This window comes from Sus scrofa, chromosome X (assembly GCF_000003025.6).
Source record: "Sus scrofa isolate TJ Tabasco breed Duroc chromosome X, Sscrofa11.1, whole genome shotgun sequence".
Taxonomy (NCBI): domain Eukaryota; kingdom Metazoa; phylum Chordata; class Mammalia; order Artiodactyla; family Suidae; genus Sus; species Sus scrofa.
In genome coordinates, this window is record NC_010461.5 from 51682430 (window position 1) to 51703478 (window position 21049).

General features: G+C 36.7%; 1 protein-coding gene across 2 annotated transcripts in view; it reads left to right on the top strand.

Moving 5' to 3' along the window:
* Positions 1-21049, top strand: part of ZC3H12B (zinc finger CCCH-type containing 12B) — a 518102-nt gene that overhangs the window by 450904 nt on the left and 46149 nt on the right. For both annotated transcript variants that reach the window (XM_003360341.4, XM_021080065.1), the window contains one exon: positions 19680-20443. In XM_003360341.4, the coding sequence (XP_003360389.1) occupies positions 19836-20443 (608 nt within the window). In that variant the 5' untranslated portion in view covers positions 19680-19835. The remainder of the gene's footprint in view (positions 1-19679; positions 20444-21049) is intronic.

The window sequence follows — 21049 nt, forward strand, 5'->3', positions numbered from 1 at the left end:
GAGAATAAACACTCCCTGGCTTATTTCAAGAATTCTGTTAATTTCCAGAATTTGGGAAGAGTTGACTTTAACAATTTCTGGTTTTTTTCTCATTACTTTTATCAACAAGTAGTTTTTGGAGTCCCTTTTTCTACCATTCCTGTTGATGTTACCCATAGGTAGTATTTAAATTATCAAAAGATCTTACGGCATAAATGTAAATACATGAGATTTGGAGAGTTGTTGCTGTACATTGTTTTCACTATTTTTAATCTCTACTATGAAAAAAGTGCTTTCCTAGCAATTATCATTAATGTTTACTGAAATACAAAGTCAATTATAGTCATATTTTAAAGTAAATAACCCCTAAATAATGAGTGACTCACAATAAATTATTTTAACACAACTCACCATCACTTAGGTGAAAGTCAGGGCCATATATAACTGATAAAAAGTGAAATAGTGCTAAGAGCAGCTCAGCAGGTTAGGGCTGAAGAATGGTGCCGTGAAACTTAAGGAAAAATTTAACATAAAACAAGACACAGAGATATTTATTTTCATTAAAGGTGGGAACCGGGGGACTCAAGGTCTCAGGGACCAAGAGCCCTGCCTCAAGAAGTCACACTGCTTTACTGTGCTCTTTAGGATTACATCAAGTGAGGAGAGGGCTGCAGGTGCAGGATATGGTTCTTTTACTATTATTTCAAAAGTCATATAGCCGCTAGCTGGTTAAGTTTTTATTCTGATCTTTAGGCATTTAACAATCATTAGCATTGAGGAAGCTTGGTGTCAGCTATCTATGCATAACATCTAGAGAATCACCACTGTGCTTCTGCAGATGGCTTGCCTATCTGCAGCAACCTGGCATGCCTAGGTTTGCACCTCGGTTCTCCTTGCTAATGCATATACTGCTAACGACTCCTCATAAACTCCTTGGGGCCCTGAGGTTTATCTTCCTCTTATTCTTTAGAGGACATATCATGCTGTGCAAACAGCATGCCTATCTGCACAGGTCTGGTGTGCATCATGTCCTCATTCAGTTGATCATGTGAATAACAGGCCTTTAGGTCTTTGTTCGTAAGCTTAAGTCATTTGCCAACACTGCGACTGTTTTTCAAGCAGGAAGATGGGGTAAAGTAAAGCAGCACAAGATGGAGTTTTCAGCATAGAAAATAGAAGCAAAGAGGCTAAGAAAATATTGTAGAAACATGTCTTGTGACAAAATAGTTTTTATAATTTTGATCAGCCAAACTTCAGAATTCTATGAGTATGTATTTATATATACACACCAAATCTTCTTTATCCGCTCATCTGTTGATGGACTTTTAGGTTGGTTACATATCTTGGGAAATGTAAATAATGCCACTATGAACATGGGGGTGGAGTTCCCATTGTGGTTCAGTGTGTTAAGAACCCAACTAGTATTCATGAGGATGCAAGTTGGATCCTTGGCCCTGCTCAGTGGATTAAGGATCCGACATTGCCATGAGCTGCAGTGTAGGCCGCAGTCGTGGCTCAGATCTGGCATTGCTGTGGCTGTGGTCTAAGCCCACAGCTGCAGCTCTGATTTGACCCCTAGCCTGGGAATGGCCATATACCACAGGTGTGGCCCTAAAAAATGGGGTGAATTTGTCTTTTTCAACTAGTTGCAGGAGTGAATTTTCTTTGACAAATGGTAGTGGTATTTTTAGTTTTTTTAATTTTTTGGGGGGAAAACTCCATACTGTTTTCCACAGTGGCTACACCAATTTGTATTCCCACAAATAGTGTACCAGGATTTTCCTTTTTTCCACATCCTTGCCAACATTTGTTATTTGTGTTCTTTTTGATGATAGCCATTCCGACAGGTGTGAGGTGATATCTCATTGTGGTCTTGGTTTGCATTTCCCTGATGATTAATGATGTTGAACATGGTTTTTTTTGTGTGTGCTTGTTTGCCACTTACACTTCCTCTTTGGAAAAATGTCTATTTGGTTCTCCCACCCATTTTTAAAATAGGGTAGTTTGGTTTTATTTTTATGTTGAGGTATATGAGCTGTTTCTATATGTTAGATATAAACCCCTTATCAGTCTTATCATTTGCAAATATTTTCTCCCACTCAGTAGGTGTTTTTTTCATTTTGTCAATGGTTTCCTTTGCTGTGAAAAAACTTTTAAGTCCAATTCGGTCTGATTTGTTTATTTTCACTTTTATTTCCTTTGCTTTAGGAGACAAATCCAAAAACACATCGCTACAATTTATTTCAAAGAGTGTTCTGCCTATGTTTTCCTCTAGGAGTTTTATGGTTTCCAGTCTTACATTTAGGACTTTAATCCATTTTGAGTTTATTTTTGTATATAGTGTTAGAGAGTGTTCTAATTGTATCTATTATACATAGCTGTCCATTTTTCCTAGAACCACTTCTCGAAAGGATAATCTTTTCTCCATTGCATTGTCTTGCCTCCTATGTCACAGATTAATTGACCATAAGTGTGTGGGCTTAATTCTGCATTCTCTATTGTATTCCATTGATCTACGTGTCTGCTTTTGAGCCTATACCATAGTGTTTTGTAGATTCATAATATAGTCTGAAGACAGGGAACATGATTCTTCCAACTTTCCTTACTCAAGACTGTTTTGGCTATTCAGGGTCTATTGTGTTTCCATACAAATTTTAAAGTTACTTTTTCTAGTTCTATGAAAAATGCCCTTGGTATTTTGATAAGGATTGCCATGAATCTGTAGATTGCCTTGGGCAGTATCATCATTTTAACAATATTGATTCTTCCAATTGAAGAAGAATATATCTTTTCATCTGTTTGTGTTATCTTCAATTTCTTTCATCATTGTCTTATACTTTTCTTTAACCTACATGTTTTTTACCTCCATAGGTAGGGTTATTCCTAGGTATTTTATTATTTTTGATGCAATGATAAGTAGGATTGTTTCATTAATTTCTCTTCTGACAGTTCACTTTTAGTATATAGAAATGCAAGAGATTTCTGTGTATTAACATATTCTACAACTTTTCCAAATTCATTTATTACCTCTAGTATTTTTATTATAACATCTTTAGGATTTTCTGTCTGTACTATTATGTTATCTGCAAACAGTGACTGTTTTCTTCTTCCTTGCCAGTTTGGATTCCTTTTATTTATTTTTTCCTGTGTCATTGCTGTGGCTAGAACTTCCAATATTATGTGAATAAAAGTGGCAAAAACTGGCACCTTTTTCTTATTCCTTATCTTGAAAGAAATTCTTTCAGCTTTTCACCATTGAGTATGATGTTATCTGTGGGTTTATCATATCTGGCCTCTATTATGTGGAGGTACATTCACTCTATGCCCCCTTTCTGGAGAGTTTTTATTATAAATATGTGTTGAATCTTGACAATAGCTTTTTCTATACCTATTGAGATAATCATATGTTTTTATTCAATTTTTTAATTTTGTGTATAACACTGATTGATTTGGGGATATTGAAAAATCTTTGCATCCATGGGATAAATCCTACTTAATCATGATGTATGATCTTTTTAATGTATTGTTACATTTAGCTTGCTAATATTTTATTGAGAGTTTTGCACCTATGCTCATCAGTGATATTGATCTATAATTTTATTTTTGTTACATCTTTGTCTGGATTTGGTATCAGGGTGAAGCTGGCTTCTTAGAATGAGTTCAGAATTATTCCTTCCTCTGTAATTCTTTTCAAATGATTTGAGAAGGATAGGAATTAACTCTTCTTTAAATGTTTGGTAGAATACATCTGTGAAGCCTTTTAGACATTGACTTTTGTTGGTTGGGAGTTTTTTAATTACTGATCCAATTTTGCTACTGATAATTATTCTGTTCACATTTTCTATTTATTTCTGATTCAGTTTTGGGAGAATTTACCTTTCTAAGAATTTGTCCATTTCTTCCAGGTTGTCCATTTTATTGGCTTATAGGTATTCATAGTAGTCTCTTATGATCCATTGTATTTCTATGGGTATTTTTTAAATTTGATATGGGTATTTTCTTTGAGAATACCTATTATGAAAAAATTGCTAGAAGGGAAAGGAGTGGGCAGTTAGTTGTCTAACTAGAAATCCCTAAGTCTGTCAGAACATTCTTCTCAGGGCACAGCTTCAGATTTAACAGCTCCAAAAATAACAAAGTGGTTTACCCACATGTAGATTATTGAGAATTTACTCTTCTGTTCTTGATTTGGCTACTGTTTGATATCTCTGGTTATTGGATATTTTTGAATACTTCCAATGGTTTTGGCTCAGTAGACATAGCCAGATGTTTCGGTCTCTATAGAGATTATTGTTTAGCAGATTATGGAAAAGATGAACTGGGGTTTGTAGCAGAACCTGATTTTATATTGGAAAATTATTCTGTGTAAAAGTAAAACAAATGAATTTTATTTCATAATAAAAGGATTGGAAAAGACTAGAGAAGGAAAGTGGACTGGGCAGACTGCAATATAAAGAAAACACATTTTTCACTTTGGAGGAAATTCCTTGTCACTTTTTTGTTTTTTGATTTATTTTTTATTGTTATTTCCCCCAACACACTTTTATATCCCCACTGTACAGCATGGGTACCAGTTACACATACGTGTATACATAAATTTTTCTCCCATTGTCATACTGCATTGTAAGTATCTAGACATAATTTTCAGCACTACACAGCAGGATCACATTGTAAACCCATTCTAAGAGCAATAGTTTGCATCCATTGACCTCAAGTTCCCAATCCCTCCCACTCCCTCCCTCTCCCCCTGGACAGCCACAGGTCTATTCTCCAAGTCCATGATTTGCTTTTCTGCGGAAAGGTTCATTTGTGCTGTATATTAGATACCAGATATGAGTGATATCATATGGTATTCGTCTTTGTCTTTCTCACTTATGTCACTCAGGATGAGAGTCTCCAGTTCCATCGTGTTGGTGCAAATGGCATTATGTTGTTCTTTTCTATGGCTGAGGAGTATTCCATTGTGTATATATACCACTTCTTCCTAATCCAATCATCTGTCAACGGACTTGGGTTGTTTCCATGTCTTGGCTATTGTGAATAGAGCTGCAGTGAACATGCGGGTGCATGTGTCTTTTTTAAGGAAACTTTTGTCCTGATATATGTCCAAGAGTGGGATTGCATGGTCATGTGGTAGTTCTATGGATGGATTTCTAAGGTATCTCCAAACTGTTCTCCATAGTGGCTGTACCAATTTACATTCCCACCAACAGGGCGAGAGGGTTCCCTTTTCTCCCCACCCGCTCAAGCGCTTGTTATTTGTGGACTTATTCATGATGGCCATTCTGACTGGTGTGAGGTGGTATCTCATGGTAGTTTTGATTTGCATTTCTCTAATAATCAGGGATGTGGAGCATTTTTTTCATGTGCTTGTTGGCCATTTGTATATCTTCCTTGGAGAAATGTCTGTTCAGGTCCTTTGCCCATTTTTCCCTTGGGTGGTTGGCTTTTTTGCTGTTGAGTTGTATAAGTTGCTTGTATATTCTAGAGCTTAAGCCCTTGTCCATTGCCTCATTTGAAACTATTTTCTCCCATTCTGTAAGTTGTCTTCTTGGGTTTTTTTGGGGGGGTTTCCTTTGCTGTGCAACAGCTTGTCAGTTTGATTAGGGCCCATTGGTTTATTTTTGCTCTTATTTCTGTTGCTTTGGGAGACTGACCTGAGGAAATATTCATGAGGTTGATGTCAGAGAGTGTTTTGCCTATGTTCTCTTCCAGGATTTTGATGGTGTCTTGTCTTATATTTAAGTCTTTCAGCCATTTGGAGTTTATTTTTGTGCATGGTGTGAGGGTGTGTTCTAGTTTCATTGCTTTGCAGGCAGCTGTCCAGGTTTCCCAGCAGTGCTTGCTGAATAGACTGTCTTTTTCCCATTTTATGTTCTTGCCTCCCTTGTCAAAGATTAATTGACCGTAGGTGTCAGGGTTTATTTCTGGGTTCTCTATTCTGTTCCATTGGTCTGTCTGTCTGTTTTGGTCCCAGTACCACACTGTCTTGATGACTGTGGCTTTGTAATATTGCCTGAGGTCTGGAAGAGTTATGCCCCCTGCTTGGTTTTTGTTCCCCAGGATTGTTTTGGCAATTCTGGGTCTTTTGTGGTTCCATATAGATATTTGGATTGTTTGTTCTAGTTCTATGAAAAATGTCATGGGTAATTGGATAGGGATTGCATTGAATCTGTAGATTGCTTTCGTTGGCATGGCCATTTTTATAATATTGATTTTTCCAATCCAGGAACATGGAATATCTATCCATTTCTTTACATCTTCTTTAATTTCTTTGGTTAATGTTCTATAGTTCTCAGCATATAGGTCCTTTACCTCCTTGGTCAGGTGTATTCCCAGGTATTTGATTTTTTGGGGTGCAATTTTACAGGGTATTATATTTCTGTATTCCTTTTCTAATATTTCATTGTTAATGGATCTTGTTGTCTGCATAAAGTGACAGTTTTACCTCTTCTATTCCTTCTTGGATGACTTTTCTTTTGTATGTCTGACTGTTGTGGCTAGGACTTCCAATACTATGTTGAACAGTGGTGGTGAGAGTAGGCATCCCTGTCTTGTTCCAGATTTTAGTGGGAAGGCTTTTAATTTTTCTCCGATGAGTATGATATTTGCTGTGAGTTTGTCATAAATGGCTTTGATTATATTCAGGAATGTTCCCTCTATACCCACTTTGACAAGAGTTTTTATCATAAATGAATTTTGGACTTTGTTAAATGCTTTTTATGCATATATTCAGATGATCATATGGTTTTTGACTTTTCCTTTGTTAATGTGTATGATGTTGTTTGATTTGTGTATGTAGAACCATCCTTGTGAACCTGGGATGAATCGCACCTGGTCATGGTGTACGATCTTTTTGGTATATTGTTGGATTCAGATGGCTAAAGTTTTGTTGAGAATTTTCGTATCTATATTCATCAAAGATATTGGCTGATAGTATTCTTTTTTGTTGGTATCTTTGTCTGGTTTTGGAATTAGGGTGATGGTGGCATCATAGAATATCTTTTGGAGTGTTCCTTTTTCTTCTACCTTTTGTAAAAGCTTAAGGAGAATGGGCACCATTTCCTCTATGTAGGTTTGGTAGAATTTGCCTGTGAAGCCATCTGGTCCTGGACTTTTATTTGTAGGGGGTGTTTTTCTGATGTATTCAATTTCATTTGTAGTGATCACTCTGTTCAGTTGGTCTATTTCTTCTTGATTCTAGAGGCTGTAAGTCTCTAGAAAGCTGTCCATTTCTTCCAGATTGTTGAATTTGTTGGCATGTAATTGCTGTTAGTATTCTCACATGATTTTTTGTATTTCTGCAGTATCCATTGTGATTTCTCCTTTTTCATTTCCTTTTTTTTTAATTTGGGCTCTTTTTCTCCTCTTCTTAGTGGGTCCAGCCAGAGGTTTGTCACTTTTGTTTACCTTTTCAAAGAACAAGCTCTTGGTTTTATTGATTTTTTTCTATTGTTTTTTTGAATCTCTATTTTATTTATTTCCTCTTTGATCTTTCTGATTTCATCCTTCTATTGACTTTAGGTCTTTTTTGTTCTTCTTTTTCTAATTCATTTATGTGGTGGGTTAAGTGGTCAATTTGAGATCGTTCTTCTTTTTTGAGGAAGGCCTTTATTGCTACTAATTTCCCTTTCAGCACTCCTTTTGTGGCATCCCATAGATTTTGAGAGGTTGTATCGCCATTATTATTTGTCTCGAGGTATTTTTTAATTTCCTTCTTGATTTCCTCATTGACCCATTGGTTTTTTAGTAGCATGTTGTTTAGTCTCCATGTAGTAGGTTTTTTCTCCTTTCTTTTCCTGTGGTTAATTTCTAGTTTCATGCCATTGTGGTCAGAGAAGACACTTGAAATAATTTCTATGCTCCCTAAATTTGTTGAGGTTAGCTTTGTGCCCCAGGATGTGATCAATCCTTGAAAATGTTCCATGTGTGCTTGAGAAGAATGTGTATTCTGATTTTTTTGGATGTAGTGTACTGAAGATGTCAATGAAGTCTAACTTTTCTATTGTTTCCTTTAAGATCTCTGTTGCCTTATTGATTTTCCATTTGGAGGATCTGTCCATTGATGTGAGTGGGGTATTAAAGTCTCCTACTATGATTGTATTCCCATCCATTTCTCCCTTTATGTCTGTTAATATTTGTTGTATGTGTCTGGGTGCTCATATTTGGGGCATATATGTTGACAATTGTAATATTCTCTTCTTGAGTGGATCCTTTAACCATTAAATAGTGTCCTTCTTTGTCTTTCTTTATGGCCTTTGTTTTAAAGTATATTTTGTCTGATATAGGTATTGCAATTCCTGGTTTCCTGTCATTTCCATTGGCATGAAATATCTTTTCCCATCCTCTCACTTTCAATCTATATGTGTCCTTTGCCCTAAGATGAGTTTCTTGTAGGGAGCGGATTGAAGGTTTTTGCTTTTTTATCCAATCAGCCACTCCATGTCTTTTGATTGGTGCATTCAGTCCATTGACATTTAAGCTGATAATTGATAGATGTTTATTTATTGCCATTTTTAACCTCATGTTCCAGTTGATTCTATGATTCTCCATTCTTCTTTTCTTTTTTGGTTGGATGGTCTCCAATTATTTTCTGCTTGAGTACTTTTCTTTTCATTATTTGAGAATGCTATGCTAGGTTTTGATTTGTGCTTGCCCTGTTTTTTAAGTATGTTAACCTCTTCCTATTATTGTGTGTCTTAGCCCCATAGTCCTGTAGGTTCCAACACTTCATTACCATAATAAAATTTAAAACAAGAAATAAGAAAAAAAAGAATCTATTCATTTCCTTACTTCCCTTGCCCACGTTTTATGATTTTGATGTCTTTTTTTAAATTTTGTTTTATTTTAAACATCTTCATGATCAGATCTGTATGCTGGCTTCTTTGAGTGACTGCTCTCTGTGGTTTCCTCAATTCTTCCTCTTTTTTTTTTTTTTTTTGTTTGTTTTTTTGCTATTTCTGGGGCTGCTCCCTTGGCATATGGAGGTTCCCATGCTAGGGGTCTAATCAGAGCCATAGCCGCTGGCCTAGGCCAGAGCCACAGCAACACGGGATCCGAGCCGCATCTGCAGCCTACACTACAGCTCATGGCAATGCCAGATCCTTAACCCACTGAGCAAGGCCAGGGATCGAACCCGCAACCTCATGGTTCCTGGTCGGATTCATTAACCACTGAGCCATGACAGGAACTCCTTCTTTTTTTTTTTTTTAATTTAGAGACGCCCTTTCAGTATTTCTTCTAGAATGGGTTTCATTTTGCTGTACTATTTTAGCTTTTTTTTGTTGGAGAAATTTTTTATTTCCCTTTCTATTCTAAATCTTACTGGATATTCTAGGTTGCAGATTTTTTCCTTTCAGAGCTTTAAATATCTCTTGCCATTCCCTCCTGGCCTGTAGAGTTTCTGTAGAGAAATCAGCTGATAGCCTTATGGGAGTTCCCTTTTAGGTAACATTTTGCTTTTCTCTTGCTGCCTTTAGGATCCTCTCTTTATCATTAATTTTTGCCATTTTTATTATAATGTGTCTTGGTGTGGGTCTATTTGGGTTCAACTTGTTTGCGGCCCTGTGTGTTTCTTGTATCTTGAACTCAGTATCCTTTAGACTTGGGAAGTTTCCATTGATAATTTCTTCAAATATATTTTCCATTCCCTTATCTTTTTCTACTCCTTCTGGAATTCCTATTATGCATAGATTGGACTGCTTTGTATTATCCCATAGGTGTCTTATATTGCTTTCAGGTTTTTTGATTTGGTTTTCTGTCTGCTGGCCTGATTGGGTGATTTCCATTATTCTATCTTCCACATCACTAATTTGTTCTTCTGCATCATTCATTCTGGTTTTTACTGCACTTAGCTCCGTTTGTATCTCTGCAAATGAATTTTCTAGTTTTTCTTGGCTTCTCCTTATATTTTCTAGTTCCTTTCTGAGGGAGTCTGTATAACTGTTCATATCTTCTCTTCATTCCTTCAGTATTTTCACTATTTCCCTTTTGAACTCCAAGTCTATGAGACTGCAGAGGTCTGTTTCATTGTTGGCTGCTTTAGGTGAGTTCTCCTGTTGCTTTAGCTGGGAATGGCTTCTGAGCTTCTTCATTTTGCTTGTGTTTTTCTTTTTCATGTTGGAGGTGTATTCCCTGTGGCTGGGCAGGGCTTGCCCTTGCACTCCTGGGCGGCGGAGCTCTTCCTGAGGGCAGACGGTGCTGGGAGGCAAAGCAAGCAGGAGTGCAGCACTTCCTTAGGGCTGGTGGGGCTAACTTGCTTGCTCCGAGGTAAAGGAGCACTTCCCAAGTGTGGGCAGGACTGGCAGGTGTGCACTGCAGTGTACGCGCACTTCTTGTGGCTGGGCAGGGCTTGCCCTGGTGCTCCTGGGATGCAGTGCTCTTCCCCAAGTTGGATGGTGCTGGGAGGCTTGCTCCATGGGAGTGCAGCACTTTCCAAGGGCCAGCAGTGCTAACCTGCTTGGTCTGAGGCAAAGAAGCACTTCCCAAGGATGGGCAGGACTGGCAGGTGTGCACTGCATTGGAAGCACATTTCCCATGCCTGGGCAGGGTTTGCCTTCGCACTCCTGGGCTATGGAGCTCTTCCTGAGGGCAAGCAGTGCTGTGTGGCTTGCTCCACAGGAGTGGGGCACTTCCTGTGTGCAGGAAGGCTGGCTGGAGGAATCCGTGGTGGTGGATGGCTTCCCGAGGGTGGTGAGGCCAGTCTGCCAGGATAGCAGGTGGCTTCTGTCCAGGCACATGTGGGGGGGGGAGGGGGTGCTCTGGGAAGATCTGCTCTCTGCCAGCTGGTGGGCAAGTATGCAGGCTGGGGCATAAGGAGTATTCTATGGTGACCTGCCCCTCCTCCTCTCCCCTCCCCAACACTGGAGCCTTATCTCTCCTGCATGTCCAGACCTTCTCCCAGGTTTCCTCTATTGTGGCTTTCCACTCCCCAGCCCTTAGGGGATTTGTCCCTCCACCCACGACACACCACTTCCTAATCCCTCAGGCTGTCTCCACACTGTCAACCCTAGGCCACTTCCAGGGACTAACCTCAAGGGCCTAGGTCTCGGTGCCCAGCCCCCACCAGAGCATCTCTGTTACTGGTGTCTGTTCCAGTGGTTCAGATGATCTGTGCAGCTCTTACTCTGCTTTTTAGATCTCAGACCTGCTGTTGCACTTTTCTTGGAGTCTGGAGATCTCTCTGACTCAGTTGATTTTTCCATCAGGTGACTTTCCAGGGTGTAGTTTCCCTTTTTTCCTTCACAGTTCCCTCTCAGGAGTGTCAGTCTGGTCCTGATTCCCCATCTTGCTCTCTCCTCTTTTCTCTTATTTTACCCAGTTATGTCAAGAGATTCTTGCCATTTTTGGAGGTTTAAGTTCTTCTGCCAGCATTCAGTTGTTCTGTGTGAGTTGTTTTATGGTAGAGGTGGTTTTTTTGTTGCATTTGTGGGAGAGGGAGAGCACATCCCCCTACTCTTCTGCCATCTTGCCTCTTCCCCTTGTCACTCTTAACAGCTTTTCCCTGCATTTGTTTCTTTGCTTTTTTAGATTTGTATGCAAGTTTGCAACCATTTGTTTAATTACATTCTTAAGCAAATTATAGAAAAGCTCTGTACCTGTAACACATGGCTATCTGGTGATAAAGCCATTAACTAATTAAAACAAATTACCTCTAGTCCTATAATTTCTTCTGGCTAATGTGATTTTCCAAAATATGCCAGTAGTCTTGATTTTTTTTTCAATCAGTACAATGGAAGATAAAAATCTCTTTTTAACACCTGTTATAAAGAACAACTAGAACATCATCTTTGAAACTTTTCCTCCCAGTCACCTTCGTTTTCAGCAAAAGTAATTATTTTCCTTTAGCCATCCTAACCAGTAATATTAAGCATGACATGTGAATATCATCTACATCTTCTCTCTATATATATTTATCTATATATAATTTTAAAATTTTATATAAAAGTATATATTGTATTATGGAATCAATATATAATTTATTATATAATAATTATATAATTATACTAATTATATAGTTATACCCCACAGATACCAGTCAAGCTCATTACTGCTGAGCTATATATATATATATATATATATATATATATATATATGATTTTTGATTATATAAAATTATATATAATTATATAATTATAATATATAATTTAAATATTATATAATATATTACATATATTATATATATACATATAATTTAAAAATTCTTCCCTATCCAGCAATTGTTACTCTTTCCTTTAAGGCTCAACTCATACATCCCTATACTTTTTAAGAGTTAATCACTTGTCACAGTTTTTAATTATGAATTAAATAATTATTTGATTATTATCTATCTCCATTCCCACCACCACCTCTATAAGCACCATGAGATTATAATTCATGTCTGTTTTTATGCCCCAGCTGCTAACATGTTTCCTGGCACAATCAGCACTAAGTAAATTTTAGTTAATTAATTAATAAGAAAATTTTTCTATATATTATATTTTTCTTGAATTATTCCTAATTTCTTCAACCACCTCACCCATCTCCCACCCTACTGATATAATCAAGCAGTCCCACTTCTGTAAGTCAATGGAAAAATTTCAAGTAACTTGAAGGACCAACACATATCTACCTTTGCCTGGGACATCCTCAGTGTGTTCCTGTTGTCCTGACATAATTATTAGCAATACTCTTTCATTCTCAAAATTGTCTCAACTTGGACAATAATTGATATGAGCATCCTCTGTATAATTACATTTTAACATTTCTTAGAGCCACTTCTAATCAATTTTTTTTTAGTTAGTTTGAGAGTTCTTTGGAGACAGGATCAGTTCTGGTTTCTCTTAGAGTTGGTTTTGTCAGTCTCTGGCACTCAGTGACTGTTCTTTTGAATGAAAAGACATTCCTACTATCTTTGCTTCAAGAAGTTTTCATTGTAAAACAAAACAAACAAAAAAAAAACATTCAACACTTACACACCTATGTAGGTTTTAGGGCAGAGGACCATTTCTCTTAAAATCTAGTTTAAGGCTTTGAAAGGTAAATTCAAGTTTATGTGTGCTAAGCCATTAATTTTTCTTCTACCTTAGTGTTATTAAGAGGGAAACTTTCACAGTAATAATTAGACATTAAGTCTGCTTGCTCAGAGCAGTCAAATTTTTCTTTTACATGTACCTCTTATTTGCCAAGAAAATATTTAGTCTTATAAATAGATGTTTTAATTGGCTTTGGAGCTTTGAACAAATTCGGGGGAAATTTTTTCAATTTTCTATATGCACAGGAAATTATTTTGAAGAGAATAAAATGCAAGTCAGATAGTAAACATGGAAATTACAAAGGAAATGGCCTTTTGTTTTTCTTTTTAGGGCCATACCTGAAGCATATGGAAGTTCCTAGGGGTCAAATTGGAGCTGCCAGCCTACGCCAGAGCCACAGCAATGCCAGATCTGAGCTACACCTGTGACCTACACCACAGCTCATGGCAATGCCAGATCCTTTAACCCACTGAGAGAAGCCAGGGATGAAACATGCCTCCCCATGGATATTAGACTCATTACTGCTGAGCTACAATGGGAACTTCCCTCATAAATTTTATTCTTGTTTATATGGATAAAATTGAACTGTAACTGGAAAACACTAGTACACTAGTTACAAAGATAGTTTGGTTTTATATTTCTGAGCACAGCTGCTATCTGAAGAGCTTGTCAATGCTCTCATGTCTACAGCTTTGCCTCACTGTTAATCTTATTTTTTAAGAAATCAAACTCCTGGTGGTGTCTGTTGTACCCTTTACATATATTGAGGACCTACTATGTTCTGCTCCCTTTTCTAGGCACTTTCTTATTCATTTTTTGTAATCCTTATTGTATGAGGTAACTATCCTCATCCTCATTTCACATGAGGAAAACAAATCTCAAAGTATCAGAAACACTTTGGCCATACTAGAACTCAAAACTGCAAGGACAGATAATACAAATTAGAAGAGTGGTTTAAAAATAAAATTGCCCCTAATTCTCTTCTTTTAAAAAAGTTTTTATTATAGTTGATTTACAATGTTCTGTCAATTTCTGCTGTACAGCAAAGTGACCCAGTCTTACATATATATACATTCTTTTTCTCACATTATCCTCCATCATGTTCCATCACAACTGATTAGATATACAGTGCCCTGTACTATAAAGCAGGATTTCATTGCTTATCCACTCCAAATGCAATAGTTTACATCTAATAACCCCAAATTCCCAGTCCTTCCCACTCCTTCCCTCTCCCTCTTGGCAACCACAAGTCTGTTCTCCATGTCCATGAGTTGGTTTCTTTTCTGCAGATAGGTTCATTTGTGCCATATACTAGATTCCAGATATGTGATATCGTATGGTATTTGTCTTTCTCATTCTGACTTACTTCACTTAGTATGAGAGTCTCTAGTTCCATCCATGTCATTGCAAATGGCATTAGTTTGTTCTTTTTATGGCTGAGTAGTATTCCATTGTGTATATGTACCGCATCTTTTTTTAACTATTATTATTAAAGTATAGTTGATTTATAATGTTTAATCAAGTTCTGTTGTAGAAAAAAGTGACCCAATCACACAAATTTCCCCATGCTGTACAGTATGATCCCATTGTCCATCCTTTCCAAATATAACAGTTTGCTTCCAAAAAAACCACCTAAAATGCCAATCCATCCCACTACCTCCTCTTTCCCCATTGGGAACCCCAAGTCTGTTCTTCTAGGCCATGATCTGTTTCTGGTTTTTTCTTTTTAGATATGATCATCTGTTCCATATTTTAAATTCCACAAAGAAATGATATCATATGGTATTTGTCTTTTCCCTTTTGGCTTACTTCACTTAGTATGAGAATCTATAGGTCCATCCATGTTGTTGCAAATGGCATTAGTTTTTTTTTTTTATGGCTGAGTAACATTGCATTGTATATATGTACCACATCATCTAAATCCATTCATCTGTCGAAGGACATTTAGGTTTTATCCATGTCTTGGCTATTGCGAATAGTAATGCAATGAACATAGGCATGCATGTATCTTTTTCAGTGAAAGTTTAGTCCAGATATATGCCCAAGAGTGGGATTGGTAGATGATATGGTAGTTCTATATTTAGTTTTCAGAGGTACCTCTGTACTGTTTTCTTAAGTTGTTGTACCAATTTACATTCCCACCAACAGTGTAGGAGGGTTCCCTTTTCTCTACTCCCTCTCTAGCATTTGTTATTTGTAGACTTACTAATGATGGCTATTCTGACCTGTGTGAGGTAGTACCTTATTGTAGTTTTGATTTGTATTTCTCTGATAATTAGTGATGTTGAGCATTTTTTCATGTGTCTTTTGGCCATCCATATGTCTTCTTTGGAGAAATGTTTATTTCCATTTTTCAATTGGGTTGTTTGGGTTTTTTTTTTTTTTGCTGTACTGTTGTATAATTTGTTTATATATTTTATTTTATTTTATTATTTTTAATTACTCAAGGAATTTTATTACATTTATAGGTGTATAACAATCATCACAACCAAATTTTATAGCATTGAGATTAAGCCTTTGTCAGTTGCATCATTTGAAAATATTTTCTCGGAGTTCCCGTTGTGGTGCAGTGGTTAACGAATCTGACTAGGAACCATGAGGTTGCGGGTTCGATCCCTGCCCTTGCTCAGTGGGTTAATGATCCGGCATTGCCGTGAGCTGTGGTGTAGGTTGCAGACGTGGCTCGGATCCCGCGTTGCTGTGGCTCTGGCGTAGGCTAGCAGCTACAGCTCCGATTTGACCACTAGCCCGGGAACCTCCACATGCCGCAGGAGCGGCCCGAGAAATGGCAAAAAGACAAAAAAAATGGTATTAAAAAAATGAAAATATTTTCTCTTCTTCTGTGGCTTGTTATTTTTTTAATGGTTCCCTTTGCTGCACAAAAGCTTGTAAGTTTGATTATGTCCCACTGGTTTATATTTGTTTTTATTTCTATTGCTTTGGGAAACTGACTTAAAACTTTTGTATGGTTGATGTCAAAGAATGTTTTGCCTATGTTCTCTTCTAGGTGTTTTATGGTGTCTTGTCTTATGTTTAAAAGAGGCTGCAGATACAATTCATGAATGTCCACAAACTTTTTTCACTTTCTAGAGCATGTCTCTATCTGTGAGCCTTATAGCCAGCTTAAATTGCTTGAAAGCAATTGTAGCAGTTTTCCAGTCTTCCCAGTAGATGGGGTGCCTGATATTTTTCAAAGAGTAATGTTGAAGTCCTCTTGAGGAGCGGGGTGCAACTTTAGTGAGAAGAATATGGTGTCATATCTGGAAAATTTACCTGGCAGAAAGAAAGAAAGATTTTGAATCAGAGCTATAGCCACTGGCCTATGCCACAGCAATGTCAGATCCGAGCCGTGTCTGCAACCTACACCACAACTCACGGCAATGCCAAATCCTTAACCCTTTGAGCGAGGCCAGGGATCATACTTGTATCCTCATGACGCTGGTCAGATTTGTTTCCACAATGGGAACCCCTTATTTTTTAGCTTTTTAGATACACAAGTGTAATTTACAATATTTGTCTTAGTCTGACTTATTTCACTTTACATAATGCTTCCCAGGTCCATCTATATTGTCTCAAAAGGCAATATTTAATTCTTTTTTTACAGCAGAATAATATTCCATTGTGTGTGTGTATCACAGTTTTTTTAACCATTCGCCTATTTTGATGGACACTTAAATTGCTTCCATAGCTTGGTTACTGTAAATAATGCTACAATGATCATAGGGGTGCATATTCTTTTTAAATCGGAGGTTTTGCTTACTTCATGTAAATATCCAGAGGTAGAAATGCTGGTAATTCTATTTTTAATTTTTTGAGGATCCTCCATGCTATTTTCCATATTGGCTGAGACAATTTACATTCCCACCAGCAGTGCATGAGGGTTTCCTTTTCTCCATATCCTCACCAAGTATTATTGTTTGTTGTCTCTTTGAGGATACCCTTTCTAATAGGGGTGTGGTGATATTGTGGGTTTGATGCATTTCCTTGATTATTAATAAAATAATCATCTTTTCATGTATCTGTTGTCCATCTGTATGTTATCTTTGGAGAACTGCCTATTCAGGACTTCTGACCATTTTTTAATCATAAAGTTTGGGGATTTTTTGTTATTTGGTTATATGAATTCTTTATATATTTTGTATATTAAGCTCTTATTGAAGAGATATTATTTGCAAATATCTTCTTCCATTCGGTAGGTTGCTATTTCATTGCTTATAATTTCCTTCATTGTGCAAGCACATATTAGTCCCATGTAGTACCATTTGTTTACTTTCTTTTGTTGCTTTTGCCTGAGGAGGCATATCTGAAAAAAAAAATGTTGCTAAGACTGATGTCAAAGAGCATACAGCTTGTGTTTTATTTTAGGTGTTCTATGGTTTCAGGTCTTAAACTTAAATTGTTAATCCATTTTGAATTTATTTTTGTATATTGTTTAAGAAGTTATCCAGTGTGATTCTTTTAAATACAGCTGTCCAGTTTTCCCAACACCATTTATTGTTGAGGCTGTCTTTCCCCATTATATATTCTTATCTCCCTTGTCATAAATTAATTAACCATATAAGCATTGGCTTATTTCTGGGGTCTCTATTCTGTCCTTTTGATCTATGTGTCTTTTTTTGCCAATATCTTATTGTTTTAATTACTATAACTTTGTAGTATAGTTTTAAATCAGGGAACATGCTATCTCTGGCTTAGTTCTTCTTTCTCAAAATCACATTGGCTATTCAGGACCTTTCATGGTTCCATATAAATTTTAAAATTCGTTCTACTTCTATGAAAACCACATTTGTATTTTGATAGGGATTGCATTTTACCTGTAGCTTTCTTTTTGTGGTATGGACATTTTAAAAATATTAATTCTTCCAATCCATGAACAAATTATATCTTTCCATTTTTTGTGTGTTGTCTTCAATTCCTTTTATCAATGTCTTCATTTCCAGAGTACACATCTTTCACTGCCCTAGTTAAATTTATTCCTAGGTATTTTATTCTTTTTGATGCAATTTTAAGTGGGATTGTTTGTTAATTTCTCTTTCTTATAGATGGTTTTTAATGTATAGAAATGCTATAGAGTTCTGTATATTAGCTTTGTATCCTACAAATTTATTCATTTATCACTTATAATAGTTTTTGGTTTTGGTGGGATCTTTAGGGTTTTCTATATATAGCATGATGTCATCTGCAAGAAGTTTTACTTCTTCCTTTCCAATTTGGATTCCTTTAATTTCTTTTTCTTGTACGATTGCTGTGGCTAGAACTTCCAATACTATGTGAATAAAAATGGTGAGAGTGGGCCAACTTATCTTGTTCCTGATCTTAAAGCAAATGTTTTATGGTCCTCACAGTTGAGTATAATGTTGGCTGTAGTGGTATATAAGGCCATTTTATTGTTGCAGTATATTCCCTTTATACCATTTTCTGGAAAGTTTTTATCATAAACAGATGTTAAATTTTGTCAAAAGGTTTTTTTAGACATCTATTGAGGTAATCATATGATTTTTATTCTTCAATATGTATATCATATTGATTTACTTTTGCCTATTGAAAAATACTTGCATTCCTGGGATAAAGGCTCAAGGTGTATGAATTTTTAAATTTATTTTTGAATTTGGTTTTTTAATATTTCATTGAGGATTTTTGCATTTATATTCATCAATGATTAGGCCTATAATTTTCTTTTTTAATGTTGTTCCTTGTTGAGTTTTGTTATCAGAGTAATGCTGGCCTTATAGAATGAGATTGGAGGCATTGCTGCCTCCTGAATTTTTTGGAATAGTTTGAGAAGGAGAGGTGGTAAATTTTTAAAATGTTTGGCAAAATTTACCTGTAAAATCATTGAGTGCTAAACTTTTATTTGTTAGGCTTTTCACTACAGTTTTAATTCCACTACTTGGATCTTTATGTTTTTCATTTCTTCCTGATTCAGTCTTATGAGACTATGTTTCTAGGAATTTATCCATTTTTTAGGCCATCCATTTTATTGACATATAATTATATGTAGTAATCTCTTATGATTCTTTGTATTTCTGTACTAACAGTTGTAACATCTCCACTTCCATTTCTGATTATATTTATTTAGACCCCCTCTCTCTGGTTTGATAAATCTGGCTAAAGGTTTAATGATTTTGTGTCTGTTCAAAGAATCAGCTATTAGTTTCATTGATCTTTTCTGTTGCTTTTTGTCTGTATTTCATTTGTTTCAGCTCTAATTTATTATACCCTTCTACTAACTCTGGGTTTTGTTTGTTCTTTTTCTAGTTACTTTAGATTGTTTATTTCAGACTTTTCTTTTTTCTGAGGTAGGCTTGTATCACTATAAACTTCCCTCTTAAAATTCCTTTTCTTCAGTCTCATAGATTTTGTACCATTGTGTTGACATTTTTATTTATCTCAAGGTATTTTTTAATTTTCCTTTTGATTTCTTCAGTGACCCATTGGTTGTTTAGTAGCATGCTATTTAGATTCCACATATTTGATTTTTTGTTTGTTTTTTCCTTGTAGTTGATTTTATAGTCTCATACTGTTCTGGTCTGCAAAGGTGCTTGATATTCTTTCAACAGTCCAATAATTTCCAATAGAAAAATACAATGTCAGACAAACTATAGTTTCTTAGAAAGCAAACAATGTATTCTAAAATAATTTTCCATAAGTCTACTAAACATGATTATGGTATGTGTTTGTTTGTAGGAACTTGTAACATCTGAACATAACAAACCAAACAAGCAAACTCTTGCACCATCACTACCACCACATTTTACACAAAGGAATGACACTGTAAATGGATTTCAAGCAAGCTAAAAAGAAAAAGAAACTGATTAGACCTCAGATTGTCCACTAAACGGGATGACGGCCACCGCTGCAGTGGAAACACCAAAAATGAAGAAGAGTGCCTCCAAGGAAGAGAAGCAACAGCCTAAGCAAGATAGCACAGAGCAGGGTAATGCTGATTATGAAGAGTGGTTGAGCCCTGAGACTGATACTGAGCATCTGAACCTTAAAAGTAGAAACAATGATAACAGCTGCCAACTTGGAGATGTTCAACTGAAGAAAAAGGAGATTCCCTCTAAGCCACATCGTCAGCTCTGCAGATCACCCTGCCTAGATCACCCAAGCTTCTCCCAGAGCAGCATTCTACAGGATGGGAAGATTGACTTGGAAAAAGAATACCAAGCCAAGATGGATTTTGCTTTAAAGTTGGGTTATGCAGAAGAACAGATTCAATCAGTGCTGAATAAGTTGGGTCCAGAATCACTTATTAATGATGTATTGGCAGAGCTTGTCAGACTTGGGAACAAAGGTGATTTGGAAGGGCAGGTCAACTTGAGTGTGTTAATGCCTCGAGGGCCCAGCTCCAGAGAGATTGCAAGTCCTGAATTGTCTCTTGAAGATGAAATAGACAACAGTGACAATTTAAGGCCAGTTGTCATAGATGGAAGTAATGTGGCAATGAGGTAAGACTGGTATGTTTTCTGTCTCTTTCTCTAAAAACTGCCCTAAACTCACACAAATTGTCTTCTTTTGGAATATGAAAGTCCTTTGGTTGTTGGCTGTGGCTTGTGCACCACTAGGTGGACAGAGGCTAAAATGATCCTGCCTGGACTTTTGTCTCTCCTTTGAAATTCTTGCCATCTTGTTTTCAGGTGTTCTAAAACCACCTTAGACATCAGCAATTCTTCAGAGGAGATGTAATAATTCAGCATTTGTTCCTCTTGAGGTCCCCTCTGCCTTCTCTTATTAGATAAACAAATCATCCTAAAAATCCTTTAGGATTTTTGTATAAAGGTTACTTGGGGAGTTCATTTCCCACTAGGAACCATGAGGTTGTGGATTTGATCCCTGGCCTTGCTTAGTGGGTTAAGGATCCAATGTTGCCCTGAGCTGTGGTATAGGCCATAGAACAGGCTTGGATCTGGTGTTGCTGCAACTTTGGCATAGGCTGGCAGCTATAGCTCCAATTTGACCCCTAGCCTGGGAACCTCCATATACTGTGGGTGCAGGCCTAAAAAGACCAAAAAAAAGTTACTTGGGGGCTTACTTGGGAATTTGAAGTAACTCCC